Below are 15,104 nucleotides of genomic sequence, written 5' to 3'. Positions count from 1 at the left end.
CAGGAAGCTAATACAAAGAGTAAGGGGGAGTCTCGTTGTGCAGAAGTTTCCCCGGTACACCTGTGCCTCCGTCCCCGCCGCGGCTTGTTCCTTCCACCTCGCCAGACCATCACCCGCCCCCAGCCTAGAGCCTGCTGGGGTGCGGCTGCACGCCCCTCCACACCCCTGTTCTCAAATGGCTCAGAATAAGTAATTAGGAAAAGCAGACGAGAAGCAAATGTGGCAAGATGTTAGCACCCGGAGAATCTTCGAGAAGAGCGTGGCAATGTTTCGTACCCTTTTTGCAACTTTCCTGTAAAGCTGAAATTATTCCAAGTAAAAAGGCTTTTTGAACAAACCCTGAAAACAGAAGGAGGGTCACTGGGCGCCTGGGTGGCTCAGTTGGTTAAGCGACTGCCTTCGGCTCAGGTCATGATCCCAGGGTCCTGGGATCGAGTCCCGCATCGGGCTCCCCGCTCGGCAGGGAGTCCGCTTCTCCCTCTGACCCTCCCCCCTCTCATGCTCTCTATCTCATTGTCTCTCAAATAAATAAATAAAATCTTTAAAAAAAAAAAGAAGGAGGGTCACTGGTCTGACGGCTTCGAGACGCCCTCCTCGGAAGGACACACGGGAAAACCGTGGACAGAGGTAGCTTCCTGGGAGCCCGGGACACGTTAGTGATTATATTCTTTTTGAGTTTCATACCTGTTGAAATGTCAGATCTTGTCCAGAAAAAAAAAAAAGGCTGTTAAGAAAGGACTTGGTGTCTGGAATTAGTGCGATTGTGCATAGACCCCAAACGGCCACGATGCACACTTGACAATGGTGAATTTTACGGTATGTGGATTCTCTCTCACAGGAAAAAAAAAAAAGGCAGACGGTGACTACACTTGGGATGAGCACTGAATAGTGAACAGAATTGTTGAATCCATATGTTGTATACCTGAAACTAACAGAACATTCAATAGTAATAAAAAGAAGTAAAAAGAAAACCCCCCAAAATCAGGTTTTGGTATAGTTTGCAGGGCACAGCACGGTGTGCAACAAGTTTTAATTTTTCTCCATTTCTATTGAGATCGTAACTCCTGGTGGGAAGTATCTGTCCCTTACTCATCTGCTGCCCGTGTGCTCTGCATGCAGTAGGCGCTCTATAAATGTTTTCATGAATGAACTTGAGCTTGCCTGTTCCCAGGGAAGAATTCCTTCCGTGGTCCCCAGTACTTCTGGGATTCAATCTGAGCTCTTATCAGGGTCTTGGACACCCTGTCCTCAACCCTCCCAGCCTCTCCAGACCCAGGGTCCCCTCGCTTACTCCAACCAGCCCCCCCAGCCCCCCATCAGCTTCTCCAAAACTGTTCTTGCCCCCAGGCCTTTGCCTTGGCAGTTCCTTCCACCTAGATGCCGTCAGCACCTTCTACGCCTGGTTAGCTCCTGCCAGACCATCCGTGCTCAGGCAAGGGCCGCCTCCTCCAGGAGACCCTCCCCAGGCCGCGCTGGAATGCTGTGACACACGGTCCCTGCTCCATGCACCTTCCATCGCTCACCCTCCCACCGGTTCAGCTTTCATCCATTTGTGTGATTCGATGCTTCCGGGTCTGAGCATTCCACAGGTCAGGGGCTGGTTCTGTCTTGGTCACTGTGAATTTCACCGAGCGCTTGCAGAGGTCTGGCCCACAAACCCCATCACGGGTTGAATGAATCCATATATTCATGAATAAAGGGCAAAGGGTTAACTAATGGGGGATACATACATTACTGGATGTGGGAGTTTGCTGTGTGACCTTGGACAAGCTGGGTGACCTCCTGGGCCTCAGTTTCCCTGGCTGGGCAGCGAGAGGGGCTGGGCTCAGAGACCTCTGGTCCTGCCCATCTGGGGTCAGGAGGAAAGGGTGGCCGGGGCTGCCCAGAGCCCTGGCAGTTCTGGGAGTTTCCCAGAGGACAGCAGAGCACCTCCAAAAAGATAAATAAACAAAAACCTCTCCTTATAGACCCACAATGGCATCATCACCTAACAAATTGAATGATCATTCATTCCTTAACCTCCGCTCAGACCCAGCCCAGACTTAAGTCCTCCCCCTCCCAGTGGCCTTAAAAATGGCCTCTGACAGTTGGCTTAGGACCTTGCATCGGTGCCAAGCACCCAGGCGAATCTGACACCTGAGAAGTTGGCAGTTAGCTCTTGCGGGTGACTTCAGACCAGCTGATGGCAAGCAAGCCCAGGCCTGCAGGGGCATGGGGCTGTGACGCCATGGGCTGCTCACCGGAGCGAGCACACGCCTCCCCAGTGCCAGGCTCCCTGCACAGCCTCTTAGGAGTGGCATTCGTGGTGCCAGCACTAGGGAAGACAGGAAGTGGGGAGGAGGGTGGAGGTCCTGCTTGGACTGGTCCCCAGGGCTCTCCGCGCTGGGCTTCCCACTGTCGCCCACCTGCCTCTCTAAAAACGGATTGTGGGGCTTTGGAGTCAGACCCGGTTTCCATCATGTCCTTGTCATCTGGGGGGAGTCGTAGGGCAGACACCCCACCTCCCTGGACCTCTGTCTCCTCTTTTGTCAAAAGGAGTCTATGAAAAGGTGACCGTGGGATGGCTGGGTGGCTCAGTCAGTTAAGCATCCGACTCTTGGTTTCACTCGGGTCATGATCTCAGAGTCGTGAGATCGAGCCCCGCATTGGGCTCCTGCTCAGCGTGGAGTCTGCTTGTCCCTCTCCCTCTGTTCCTCCCCCTGCTTGCTCTCTAGCTCGCTCTCTCTCCCAAATAAATGGTAAATAAAACTTAAAAAAAAAAAAAGGTGATTGGCTGGCTCCACTCTTTGTAAGTAAAACACCAAATAAAACCATGAGACCCCATCCACCTACCACACCGGCAAAAACCAAAAAGCTTACAGCAGTGGTTGCTGGCGTGCATGAAGGGAAACAGCACTCCAGGGACAGGGCGGGTGGAAATGGAACCTAGCGCCACCTTCTGGACCATGATGAAGTGGATTCTCTACAATTTAAAAAACACTCGGAGCCCTGGGGGTGGGGGATGGGGGTTCGAGGCAAAACCCAAGAAGCCACAAGTGGGTGATCGATTATCGGACCTGGTGTCCGTAATAGAAAGATAAAAGTCAAAACTATTCAGCAATAACCAGGAATGAAACACTGACACATGGTACCCCATGGATGAACCTGAAACCATCATGTGGAGTAAAAGCAGCCAGCCACCAGGGCCGCCGTATTGTATGATCCCACTTACATGAAAGGGCCAGGATGGGCAAATCCACAGGGACAGGAAGCCGTCTACCAGTTGCCAACGGCTGGCGCTGGAAACAGGCAGCTGACCAATGCCAAAGGCGCAAGCTATCCTCTTGGGCCACTGAAAGGGTTCTAGACTTGCCTCGGGGGATGGGTAGCCCGACTCTGTGAACAGACTGAAAGCTCCTGCCTTGTATACTGTCACCAGGTGAGTGTTAGAGTATGCGAATCTGAGCTCAATCCCGCTGTCACGCTTTCCTTAAAGCTGGATTAAAAACAAAAAGCGCACCTTCTCCTTAGACCCAGCATTTCGCTTCTAAGAATTGATCCTACTGTTCTTTTGACACATGAGCACAGAGAGCTCCTTACAAGGATATTCTTGGCAGCTCTTTTTTTCGGGGGGGGGGTCATTCTGATAGCAATGGGTGCAAACACCCTAAAGGTCTGTCTGCAAGGGACAGAGGCTGGTTAAAAGAATCATAGGCCATTTAAACAATGAAATCTTATGCAGCACCCCCACACACACACACACACACTAAAGTCTACATAGAAAACCAGAATTATCGCTAAAATATACTGTCTGCTGAGAAATGTGGGGCACAAAGCACACCAGCAAAGGGGTGGAGTCCTTAACCCCAACACCGCCCCCTGATGTGCCACGTGATTTTCAACTGTTCGTTGCTGTATCTGGGATGGTGCTGGGAAGAAGGTCAAGGAGATGAGGTTCACTTACAGCAACAACTGCAGGGGACGTTTTTTTGTTTTGTTTTGTTTTGTTTTATGTAGGCTCTATGCCCAGTGTGGAGCCCAACTCGGGGCTTAAACTCACAACCCTGAGATCAAGACCTGAGCCGAAATTGAGAATCGGCCGCTTTACCCACTGAGCCACCCAGGCACCCCTGCAGGGGACCTTTTAAATTCAGTAGAAAAATATCTTACCATTTTTATTACCAGTACGGCTGAACATCAGCCCTGGGACCACGGAATGCCTTGTTTTATAGAAAAATAATGTGGGGATGCCTAGGGCCTCATCCGGTTAAGCGTCTGCCTTTGGCTCAGGATCGAGCCCCCGTGTGGTGTCTGGCTCCTTGCTTGGAGGGGAGCCTGCTTCTCCCTCTCCCTCTGCCACTCCCCCTGCTTGTGTTCTCTCTCTCTGACAAAGAAAGGAAAGAAGAAAGGGAGGGAGGGAGGAAGGAAAGAAGGAGAGGAAGGAAGAAAGGAAGGATAGAAAGGAAGAAAGAAAGAGAGAGAAAGAAAGAAAGAAAAAAGAAGAAAGAAAGAAAGAAAGAAAGAAAGAAAGAAAGAAAGAAAGAAAAAGAAAGAAAGGAGGGAGGCAGGCTAGGGAGGAAGGAAGGAAAGAAAGAAAGAAAGAAAAGAAAAGAAAGAAAGAAAAAGAAAGAAAGAAAGAAAGAAAGAGAGAGAGAAAGAAAGAAAGAAAGAGAGAGAGAAAGAAAGAAAGGAGGGAGGCAGGCTAGGAAGGAAGGAAGGAAAGAAAGAAGGAAAAATAATGTGTGCCCTTTCCTAAATGTCTAAAATATTTCTGGAAGGATGTGCGGGAAGCCGGGGGAAAGTAGGGCTTGGGGCCCTGCAGGAGACCTGGTTTCCACACTACGACCTTTGGCACATCCAGATTATGTCACCACACACATATGTCACTTCCAAAGTTTTGTCTCAGAATTGCAAGAATCGGAGCTGCTGCCCATGCCCACCAAGCAGCGGGGCTGCCCTGGGGAGGGTTACTTGAGGTGACTTGTGTCGGGAAGCCAGGCCCCCACTGTGGCCGCCATCTGGATTTGTTGGTCAGCTGCCCCTGGCGGAGGAAGTTTCACAACCATGGTTAGGAAATCCAGCAGGGGAGGCCTGGGACCCTGTGTCAATTGCCAAGAAGGCCGGCCTCTGTCTGCAGCCCGGAGAGACGGCCAAGCTGGTGCTTGCTCGGGTTCCAGCCCTCCCAATTGGCCCTAGAGCCAACAATAGCTCCCAGGGCCTCCCGCAGTGCCAGAGAGGATTTCTCCATGGGACTCCAAGTTCATCCAAACGATGAACAGTCAGACGGTTGCAAAAAGACAGGTCCACCTACACGTACTTGTTATGGGTCGAATCATACCCTCTCCCCCAAAAACAGGTATGTCGACGTCCTAACGCCCAAGCCCTCTCAGAGCGTGGCCTTCTTTGGGTATTGGGTCATTGCAGATGGAATTCTTTAAGTCAAGACGAGATCACAGTGGAGTAGGGTGGCCCCTAACCCCACGCGACGGGTGGCTTTATAGAAAGGGGGGGGGAGTTTGAACACACAGATGTGCGAACGGGGAGAAGCCCCATGAAGACGACGGCAGAGCTCGTGTGATGCTTCGCCATGCCAAGGAACACCGAAGTTTGCCAGGAAACCACCAGAATCTGGGAGCGAGGCAGGGGACAGACAGATTCTCCCAGGATGGAGCAACCCTGCCAACACCTGGAGCTCAGCATTCTGGCCTCCAGAACTGGGAGACGGTCCATTTCTGCTGCTGAAGGCACTCGGCCTATGGTGCTTTGTTACAGCGGCCCGAGCAAACAAATACAGCACTTCTGTTGAACTACTGTCAAAACATACGATCGGGTGAAAACCAGTGGGAAGCAAAGCATCGCCACCCAGGGAATGAGCCGAGTATTTCGTTCCAGTGCCACCTGGGGCAGACCAACGAGGGCCACAGTCAGGGTCTTCCCTGCACCTTTACTCCAGCCTCCTCCTGGCTTCCGACACGTCCTCCATACAGCTCAGAGGGGCCTCTGCCCTGCTCCCAGCTCTCCCATGGCTCCCCGGTGCCCCCAGAACCAAGCCCCAGCCCCTCAGTCTGGTGTCTGAGGCCCAGCCTGCCTCAGCAGGTCCATCTCCTCACCCTTCGGTCACACGCTAGACCGAATCCACTCTAGAAGCTTTGATTCCTCAAACACGCCATGCCTTTCTGCCCCAGGGCCTTTGCACAGGCTGTCCCCCTGGCCTAGAAGGCTCTTCTCTCTCTCTGAAAACTAGCAAGGGAAACCTCACAAAAGCAGATGCGGGAGCCTAGAAGGGGAGGCTGGAAGTGGGAGCCACACTACCCAATGTTAGGTAGAGACACCAGCAGAAGAATCCTCAACAGGAAAGCATCCTCAGTGACAGGCCCGAACAGGGAAAGATGTACATTGCACCTCCTACAAGAAATTGGCCGCCCCAGCAGCTCAGCCAGAGAAACCGTCAACACCCTCAACTCTTGCTTTTCTCCAGAGGACTTTCGTTCAAAACAACATCTTCCTACTTCCTTCTCTTCTCCGTAAGATAAAATTCCTATCCCTTGCTGGATTCCTATCATAGCCTGCTTGTCCCAAAGTACAATTCTCCACTATTCCCAAATAAATCCATTTATTTGGGGGGGGGGGGTAACAACCTGCTAGCACCAATACTCACCCTCTCGGCTCCTCAGGCCTTGGCTCAGAGGTCACCCTCTCTGTGTCCCCTTCCCGATACCCTTCTTAAAGCTGTACTTCCTCCCTCCTCCAATCCCTGTATCTTTTTCCCAACCAGAGAGGACTGCATGTCCAGGTCCCCCGCCTGCCCGTGCGCTGCCCCAGCCCCACCCTTCGCGGGGGCTCAGGGCTCACTCACAGGTGATTTCGTCCGGGGTGAATCCCAGGACCTTCAGTGACTCCAGTGTCTCATGGAAGAGCTCCCGCTCCTGGCTGGGAGATGATGACGGCCCATTGGTCAGGAAGCGGTAGTGGGAGCAAGGCTCCAGAAGGAGGTCAGCTGCAGGGGTAAGGAGTGGAGGCCAAGATCAAGGGTGAGCTGTGGAGTCAGACTCACATCCCAATGGCCACCCCGGGGGCAAGTGTTCACCTCCCCCCACTGGGGACCTCGGTCTCTTCCTCTGTCACATGAGTGAGGATCCTCTCCTCACGGTTTGATGGGAAGGGCCAGGCATGGAGGGGGTTGCTTAGCCCACTCCCTGGGGATTGTCAAGTCCTAGAACTGCCCAGATCAGGCAGGAGCTGCAGAAGCAAAGGGGCCGCAGGTGCCTGAACTGGCAGAAGCCGTGGGACAGCAGGGCTGGCGACAGAAGGCGTGGGGGTCCCAGATCTGGGGAAGGAGGGGCCGGGGGGCAGCCAAGGCTATGGGACAAGGAGCCTCGGGACAGCAGGGGCCCTGTAAAGGAGAGGTCTGGACTCTCTTCAGCCAGAGGGTGGGAGGAGCAAGGAGGAGATAGGAGGGAGCTCAGGCGGGAGGCAGAGTGAAGGGCACGGCGAAGCCGCACAAACCAGGACCACCAGGACCACGAGGCAGCAGGGGCTGCAGCAGAGCTAGAGTCGTGGTGTCACCCCTGCGGGGTAGGCAGAGGGCCTGCAGTTTCAGAAGAGAAGCAGCCTGAACGGCAGGCCGGGACCCACGAGGAAGCTGGGACCAGACAGCAGCAGGGCCGGCCAGCAGCATGGGCCGGCGGGGACACCAAGGGGCCAGGGGCGGCGGGATTCTCTCCTTGGCCAAAGTCACGACGTCAAGGTCCCGGTGTGGCAGAAACCTGGGGCAGCGGGCTCCGGGGGAGGCGCCAGAACTCACTGCCCAGCGGAAGCCTGACCTAAAGCAGGTGCCTGACAAATCCTACTGACTGCCTCCCAGTTCCTCCTCCCAGGGTCCAGAGAAGCCAGGGGCTCCCCCTGCCCCCCACTCCCCGTGAGCCACAGCACCAACCTTTGAGCTGCTCCCCCGCGCCTCCCAGCAGCTGGTAGAAGATGTGGAAGCTGCACTCGTCCTTGGCCTGGCGGATGGCCCGCGACTTCTCCAGCAGGTCTGGGCGGCCAGGAGTCAAGGTCCCACAGGTGAGGGGCGGTGGGGCGGGGGAAGGGCGGCGAGGGGAGCCCACCCAGCCCCCTCGGCCCATGCTGTCCCCCTGCCATCCTGTGAAGCCATGGAGTTGTTCATGGCCCAGGCCTTGGGCATGTCACTTAAGCACGTGTGCCTCAGTTTCCTTGTATGTGCCAGAGGCTCAATATAACACCCATGAAAGAGCTGCTGTGAGCGTAGATGCATTATTCTGTGTCAAACACCCAGAGCAGTGCCTGGCTGGTAGCTAACCATGGCAAAGAATATCTCTGGCCATTATTACCCTGCCGGCCTCAGTTTCCCTATATGGATAGTGGGGCTATCAGCTCCTCCCTTGTAGGAAAGTCACGAGGCACGTTTACACTCTAAGAACTGGCAAGCCACCTTAAAGTAAAATAAAACACCTGCTAACTTGTTTACCCCTCCGTGGCCCCCCCGCTCACGGACCACACAGCACGGACTCGTCATGACAGTTGTAATGCGGGACCTACCTCGGGGAGCCGGGCCCAAGATCTGCTGCAAGCCATTGACCGAAATCCCCGGGTCGCTAACCTGCTCGGGTAAGGTGGGGAGGACCTGGGGAGGGGGTCCCTGCAGGAGGGAGGGGTGGGGGAAGCACACACCCTGAGCCTTGGTTTCTTCTTCTGTTCAATGGGCTGAGAATGGGTACAGGGACGAGGAACTGGGATCACACAGGGAGAACTCTCGGGACAGCACCAGGTGTAGAGCAAACCCTCAGGAAATGGGAGATGCCCATTTGCTAAGGCCTCCTCCCAAAACCCTTACATCCTACATCTGCTTCCCAGCCTTCCCCCAGAGCACAGAAGACTGTGAGCTTCTCAGACACCTCTGGGGATGGGCACAGGGTTAACTGTTAAGATGGCTGATGTGACAATTACTAATTAGCAACCAAAAATGTTAACATCGACAAAGGACATTGCTAATTTATTCCAGTCATTAACTCCTAATGACGGCAGCTCGTTCTGGAGTGCTTACTATATGGCGGGCGCCGCGCTAAGACTTTGACCCCCATTGCCCACCAGCCCTTCGAGGGCAGGTTCTATGATCCTCCCTCTTCCACAGAGGAGGAAACCGAGGCACAGAGAGATCAAATAACGTGCCGAAGGTCCCTCGGCCTCAAAGTGGCAGAGCTGGAATTCGAACCCAGGTCGGTGTGATTTCTTTGCCCATTTTCTTAAATTCTGCACTCCTGGAGCTCTGGTGCTTTATCTTTTAAATTCCTAGTGAGCTGGGGCGGTGCCTAGGTGGCTCAGTCAGTTAAGCGTTTGCCTTTGGCTCAAGTCATGGTCCAGGGTCCTGGGATCGAGCCCCGCGTCAGGCTCCCTGCTCAGTGGGGAGTCTGCTTCTCCCCCCGCCAGTTTGTGCTCTCTCGCTCTCACTCTCAAAAAAATAAATAAAATCTTTTTTTTTTTTAAAGATTTTTTTTATTTATTTGACAGAGAGAGAGCGAGAGCAGGAACACAAGCGGGGGGAGTGGGAGAGTGAGAAGCAGGCTTCCTGCCGAACAGGGAGCCCGACGTGGGACTCGATCCCGGGACCCCGGGATCATGACCTGAGCCGAAGGCAGACGCTTAACGACTGAGCCACCCAGGCGCCCTAAATAAATAAAATCTTAAAAAATAAGTAAGTTCCTACTGAGCTTGCATGCTGCCCGCGCAGAGCAGGGTTGATACCACAGGTCTGAGACGGCCTATTCCCACGGCTGCCCGCGGCTGCCCGGCGTCTGCAAAGCTGGATTTCGGGAGGGTTCCCAGCACTCCCTGACCGCCAGGAGGGGCGCCCTGTGCCTAAGCTGTTGGTGCAAACAACGTGGTTTCTGCTGAACACCTGCTTTCCTTCGGGGAGTCTGGAATTTTGGTAAGTGCCAGGCCGAGGGCGCTGACGTGACTGGCCCCCACGAAAAGCCCCGGGGTGCTGAGGAGGCTCTAACAAGCGTCCCTGATGGACAATGTCTCACACGTGTTGTCACGTCTCCTTGCCCGTCCTGTGTGACTCCACAGGGAGGGGACTCTGGAAGCTGGCCCTGGTCTCCCCCACACTTGGCCCCATGTGCCTGTTCCCTCTGCGGCCTGTGCTTTGTATCCTCTCTCTGTGGTAAACCACAGCCGTGCCACCGCCCCATGGCAAGGCCACGGCTGTCGGGCCGCCCCCTCCACTGGGGGGCGCTGCATCTATGCCCTCCCAGGTTCCTTTCCCTTCCACAGGGGGGGAAACTGAGGCACGGTTTCTGAACATCAGGGAGCCAGGCTTCCCCGTGTGTGTGAACACCTGTTTCCTGGAAGCAGTGAGATCCCAAGGGCCACCCTCCTCGGCCACTAGGTGCTCCCTGGGGCTATGTGAGGATACAGGTCTCAATGTTGGCACCCACGATGTACCCAGCCACGTCGAAGTTGATGCGGATGAATTTGCCCTGGGAAGGAAGGGTCGGGAGTTAGCTGAGGGTCCTCTTCCCCACCAGGGACCTCAAGAGCACACGTAACCCACACTCACCCCTCCCAGAGCTAGTGCTGCTTCTCAACTTTCTCTCCCCCTCAATCTGAACCCCGCCCCAATCGTGAGGTCCCAGCCAGGGGCTCCCTGGGGAATCCAAGGTCTGGACCCCTTTGACTGCTTTCCTCAGGATACAGACCCCCAGCCCCTCCTCCCTCAGACCCAGGAGTCCGGGCCCCCTCAGACCCTCCTCCCTCAGACCCAGGAGTCCAGCCCACAGCCCCCTCCTCCCTCAGACCCAGGAGTCCAGGCCCCCCAGCCCCTCCTCCCTCAGACCCAGGAGTCCGGGCCCCCCCAGCCCCCTCCTCCCTCAGACCCAGGAGTCCAGACCCCCAGCCCCTCCTCCCTCAGAGAGGAGTCCAGACCCCCAGCCCCCTCCTCCCTCAGACCCAGGAACCCAGACCCCCAGTCCCTCTTCCCTCGGACCCAGGAGTCCAGGCCCCCAGGCCCCTCCTCCCTCAGTCAGCCCCCACTTCTTGCTTCCCCTTAACCACCCCCCAAAGCTCCCAGCTCCCAGCAGCCAGGCTCTGCTCTCCCCCAGCACTCACAAATCGGGAGGAGTTGTCATTCTTCACGGTCTTGGCATTGCCAAAGGCCTCCAGGATGGGGTTGGCCTGGAGAAGCTGCCGTTCCAGCTCACCCTACAGGGCATGGGAGAGAGCCCATCAGTGATAAGCGGGCCGGGGCGGGGGTCTGTGCTATAACCAGCTGGGTGTGTGTGTGTGTGAGGGGCCTCCGTGTGTCTGCGTGTGGGCCTGCTCTCCCACACCCAGGTCTTGCCCTTCAGTTTACTGTGAAGGGAACAAGGAAACATCTCTGAGATACTCTGTAGAATGGAAGCAACCAAAACACAACAAAAACCTGCTGCAGAGCAATATCTACAATGTGATCCCATTAGTAAAAAATAGAGAAAAAAACACCACAAAACAAGACTCCCACTTCTGCAGGTATAGACCCATGTTTGTAAGCATTTAGAGAAAGGTCTACGAGGATACACACCAAACTGTCCACAGGGTACGCCACTCCAGGGAAGGGGCACGGAGAGGACAAAAGCGGAATTTCATTTTGTCTTTTTCTGTCGTAAAACACACGGACTCATGGATTACTTGCAGGATTAATTAAGAAAAAAAAAAATCTATACCGTTCACAGAACATGCTTCAAACTGTCTGGCACATAGTAGGCATTCCAGAGATGGAAGCTTCCTTCCCCCACCACGTGGCTCCAGGGAAGGGATCCTACTCTGAACTTCCCTCCAGCCACCTCAGTGTCAGAGCCAGGAGCACAGTAGGCGCTCAGTTAACAGCAACCCCCTCCCCTCCTAGTGAGGTTCTCGAGGGCATCAACTATTTCTTGAAGTTTCTGTGAGCCAGGGGCGCCTGGGCAGCTCAGTCGTTAAGCGGCTGCCTTCGGCTCAGGTCATGATCCCGGGGTCCTGGGATCGAGCCCCGCATCGGGCTCCCTCTGCCTCCCGTCCCTGCTCATGCTCTCTCTCTGTCTCTCTCTCAAATAAATAAAATCTTAAAAAAAAGAAAAATCAATTCCTGTGAGCCCTCAGACACTAGCATGAGCTGGGTGTATGCAGGCGGCCTACAATAATGGCGCTGTTGGTCTCTGGGCCGTGCGAATCCATGTGTCTGTGGGTCCTATCGACACACACTCAGCAAGTCAGCAGTAAATGACAATTCGGTCTCACAGTTTCATCTTGGTGTCTGGCCAGTGGGCACACACACAGCAGGACTGCGCTAAGTGGCAACATGGGCTCTGGACGTGTGCACGCATACGGCTGCCAGAAACAACAGCGGGGAGCCCCGCATGCAATATAGGGAGCTCCACACTAGGGTGCCATTAAATGACAGCACGGGGCCTGGCGTGCACACAGTGGGACCACCATAAGCAGCGGCGTGGCTCCCCGGCGGCCAGTGCAAAGGCCCTGTGGTGAGACCAAGTTGGAGATGTCTGAGAGACAGAAAGGAGGCCAGAGAAGCTGGGGGACAGGGCAGAGCTGGAGATGAAGTGCCCCGAGGCCTGTCTGCCAGGGACACCGTGGGTTGGGCTGACCCGGGTGGCGTGAGGGGTGGCATGATTCAAGGTGATTCCCTGCTACTCACATAAGACAAGGTGCTGGCAGCCTGAGGAAGTCACGGGACACAAGACATGGACCGGGACACAGACCAGGACGCGGCACATGGAACGTGGACAGACACACAGGTGAACCGGCGGTCTTGGGTGGTGGGCAGGGTGGGGAGACACGAGGGGCCGGGGAAATTGGGCATGTGGAGTAGGGGGGCCTGGGGGAACCACATCGCCTGGGTTTGAATCCCCTCTAGCCCTTCCTGGGTGTGTGACCTCCAACAGCGGACTCACCCCAGCCGTGCCTGCCGTTTCTCATCTTTAACACATGAGTGCAACACCCACACACTGGAGTGCTGAGTTCATGTAAGCAGAGGGACTGGTACTATATAGATGCTCACTGGTGAAGCAAACTGGGAATCGTAGGTCCTTACCTCAGGCCTAGCACACAGTAGGTGCTCAAGACTATAAGCACCTACTGTGTGCCAGGTGCTGTTCTGAGGGCTAATGAAGCCACGAGCTGGCCCTCGATTTTCCGTTTCCATCCTACCTCTACTCCTAGCGCTGTCTCGGGCACACAGTGGGTGTGCAGGCGGCAGGGGCAGCCAAGAGAAGGCTCACAATTATGGCCCTCCGTAAGGGAGAGAGGGGGTTATGGGGAAAAGCAGGGCCTCAGATGGAGGGGGCATTGCCGGTGGCAGGGTCCAGAGCACGTCCCGAGGCAGGGTACTCACCGGTACGCCTGGCTCCTTCCTGCCCTTTGGTGACGATGCCACGTGGGCGAGATACTGGATGACCTTCTTGGTGTTTTCTGTCTTCCCAGCCCCAGATTCCCCGCTATGGCGGGCAAAAGGGGGAGAGCAAAAGGGGTTGACAATGATGCCAGGTAAGACCTGCCCACCCAGCAGAGCCACACCCAGCCAGGACCCTGCCTCCTCCAGGAAGTCCTTCAGGATTACTCACGTGCAGAGAATGGACTGATCTTCACGATCTGTAAGGGACAGAGGTCGACATGTCACCTGGAGGGTCTCTGATGCCATTAAGAGGACCCTGACCTCTTATGCCATACCCTCTTCAAAGGGGTAAGGAAGTCTTTTGCCCCCCAAAAGGGTTTTTTTTTTTTAAGATTTTATCTACTTATTTGAGAGAGAGCATGAGCGGGAGGTGGGACAGAGGGAAAGGGAGAAGCAGACTCCCCTGCTGGGCAGGGAGCCTAACATGGGACTCGATCCCAGGACCCCGAGATCATGACTTGAGCCGAAGGCAGCCGCTTAACTGACTGAGTCACCCAGGCTCCCCTCCCCCCAAAAGAGTTTTGATGGGTGACATTCTTGGATTCTAACACCCCACCCCACCCCAGCTTCTTGCTTGCTGTGTGTTGCTAGCAAAGCAGCTATCCCTCTCTCAGCCTGTTTCCTCACCTGTAAAATGGAGTGGAAAAACTCCAACTGAACAGAATGTAATGCATTCAACAAACTTTGATTCGAGCCCCTCCCGTGCTCCACCTCATGCTGGGTGTGTGGGATGCAAAGACAGGAGAGCAAGGTCCGGGCCCCCAAGGCTCAGCCGTTGGCATAAAGCAAGTCACAATACAGGAGTGATGGTGACTGGTGGCCTGTGGGTGGATCTCTGCCGAGCAGAGAGCACAGCATGGTTCCGTCTCCCCCAGTGCTCACCCTGCGTCTGATATGACTGATTACCTACTAAGCACCAGGCACCTACAAGGATGGGAACTGGCAAAGCCCCTGCCTTCACGGAGCTTCTGCTTGAGTTGGGGGACAAAAAGCACATAAAGCAAAACCGAAGATGATTGGACAGTTGGCAGTGTCTGCAGATATTTTCAGTTTGGTTGTTGCAACCAGAAGGTCCTACAAGGGTCTACTGAGTAGAGCTCAGGAATGCTGCTGAACATCCTACAATGCATGGGATGCCCTGTATAAAGAATCCTCCAGCCCCAAATGCCAATAGAGCCAGGATTAAGAAGCCCTGGTGTAACGTAACAAGAAGCCTGAGGGGTGGAGGGCCAGGAAGGCTTCCCAGAAGGGGTGATGTTTCAGCTCAGCCTTAAAGGATGAGGAAGTAGAGAAAGAGCGTTCCAGGCAGAGGACACAGCCAGTGCAAAGGCCCTGTGGTGAGACCAAGTTGGATATGTCTGAGAGACAGAAAGGAGGCCAGAGAAGCTGGGGGACAGGGCAGAGCTGGAGATTGTGCAGACAGGTTTGGAGGTCATGATTAAAAGATCTGGACAGTTTTGGGGGCACATAGGTGGCTCAGTTGGTTAAGCGTGCGAGTCTTGATTTCGGCTCATGTCATGAATTCAGGGTTGTGAAATCGAGCCCCATGTTGGGCTCCAGGCTCAGCAGCGAGTCTGCTTGAGATTCTCTCTCTCCCTCTGCCCTTCCCCCTCCCCCCTCAAATAAATAAATAAATCTTTTTAAAAAATCAAGATAGTTTTTAAATGGGGCAGGAGGTCTC

General features: G+C 54.8%; 1 protein-coding gene across 4 annotated transcripts in view; it reads right to left on the bottom strand.

The window, feature by feature from the left end:
* MYH14 (myosin heavy chain 14) overlaps positions 1-15,104 on the bottom strand; it is an 85,587-nt gene that overhangs the window by 59,135 nt on the left and 11,348 nt on the right. For 3 of the 4 annotated variants that reach the window (XM_034986971.1, XM_034986968.1, XM_034986969.1), the window contains exons 4-10: positions 13,593-13,620; positions 13,364-13,466; positions 12,668-12,688; positions 11,107-11,199; positions 10,415-10,478; positions 7,916-8,014; positions 6,836-6,976 (exon numbers count right to left, since the gene is read on the bottom strand). In XM_034986971.1, coding sequence (XP_034842862.1) covers positions 6,836-6,976; positions 7,916-8,014; positions 10,415-10,478; positions 11,107-11,199; positions 12,668-12,688; positions 13,364-13,466; positions 13,593-13,620 — 549 coding nt within the window. The remainder of the gene's footprint in view (positions 1-6,835; positions 6,977-7,915; positions 8,015-10,414; positions 10,479-11,106; positions 11,200-12,667; positions 12,689-13,363; positions 13,467-13,592; positions 13,621-15,104) is intronic. The other variant, XM_034986970.1, reaches the window with a different exon arrangement.

The sequence above is a fragment of the Mirounga leonina genome, unplaced genomic scaffold (genome assembly GCF_011800145.1).
Source record: "Mirounga leonina isolate KUSES-001 unplaced genomic scaffold, KU_Mleo_1.0 Mir_376, whole genome shotgun sequence".
NCBI lineage: Eukaryota > Metazoa > Chordata > Mammalia > Carnivora > Phocidae > Mirounga > Mirounga leonina.
Note: the sequence above shows the minus strand (reverse complement) of the source record. Positions and strands in the feature narration are given on the sequence as shown.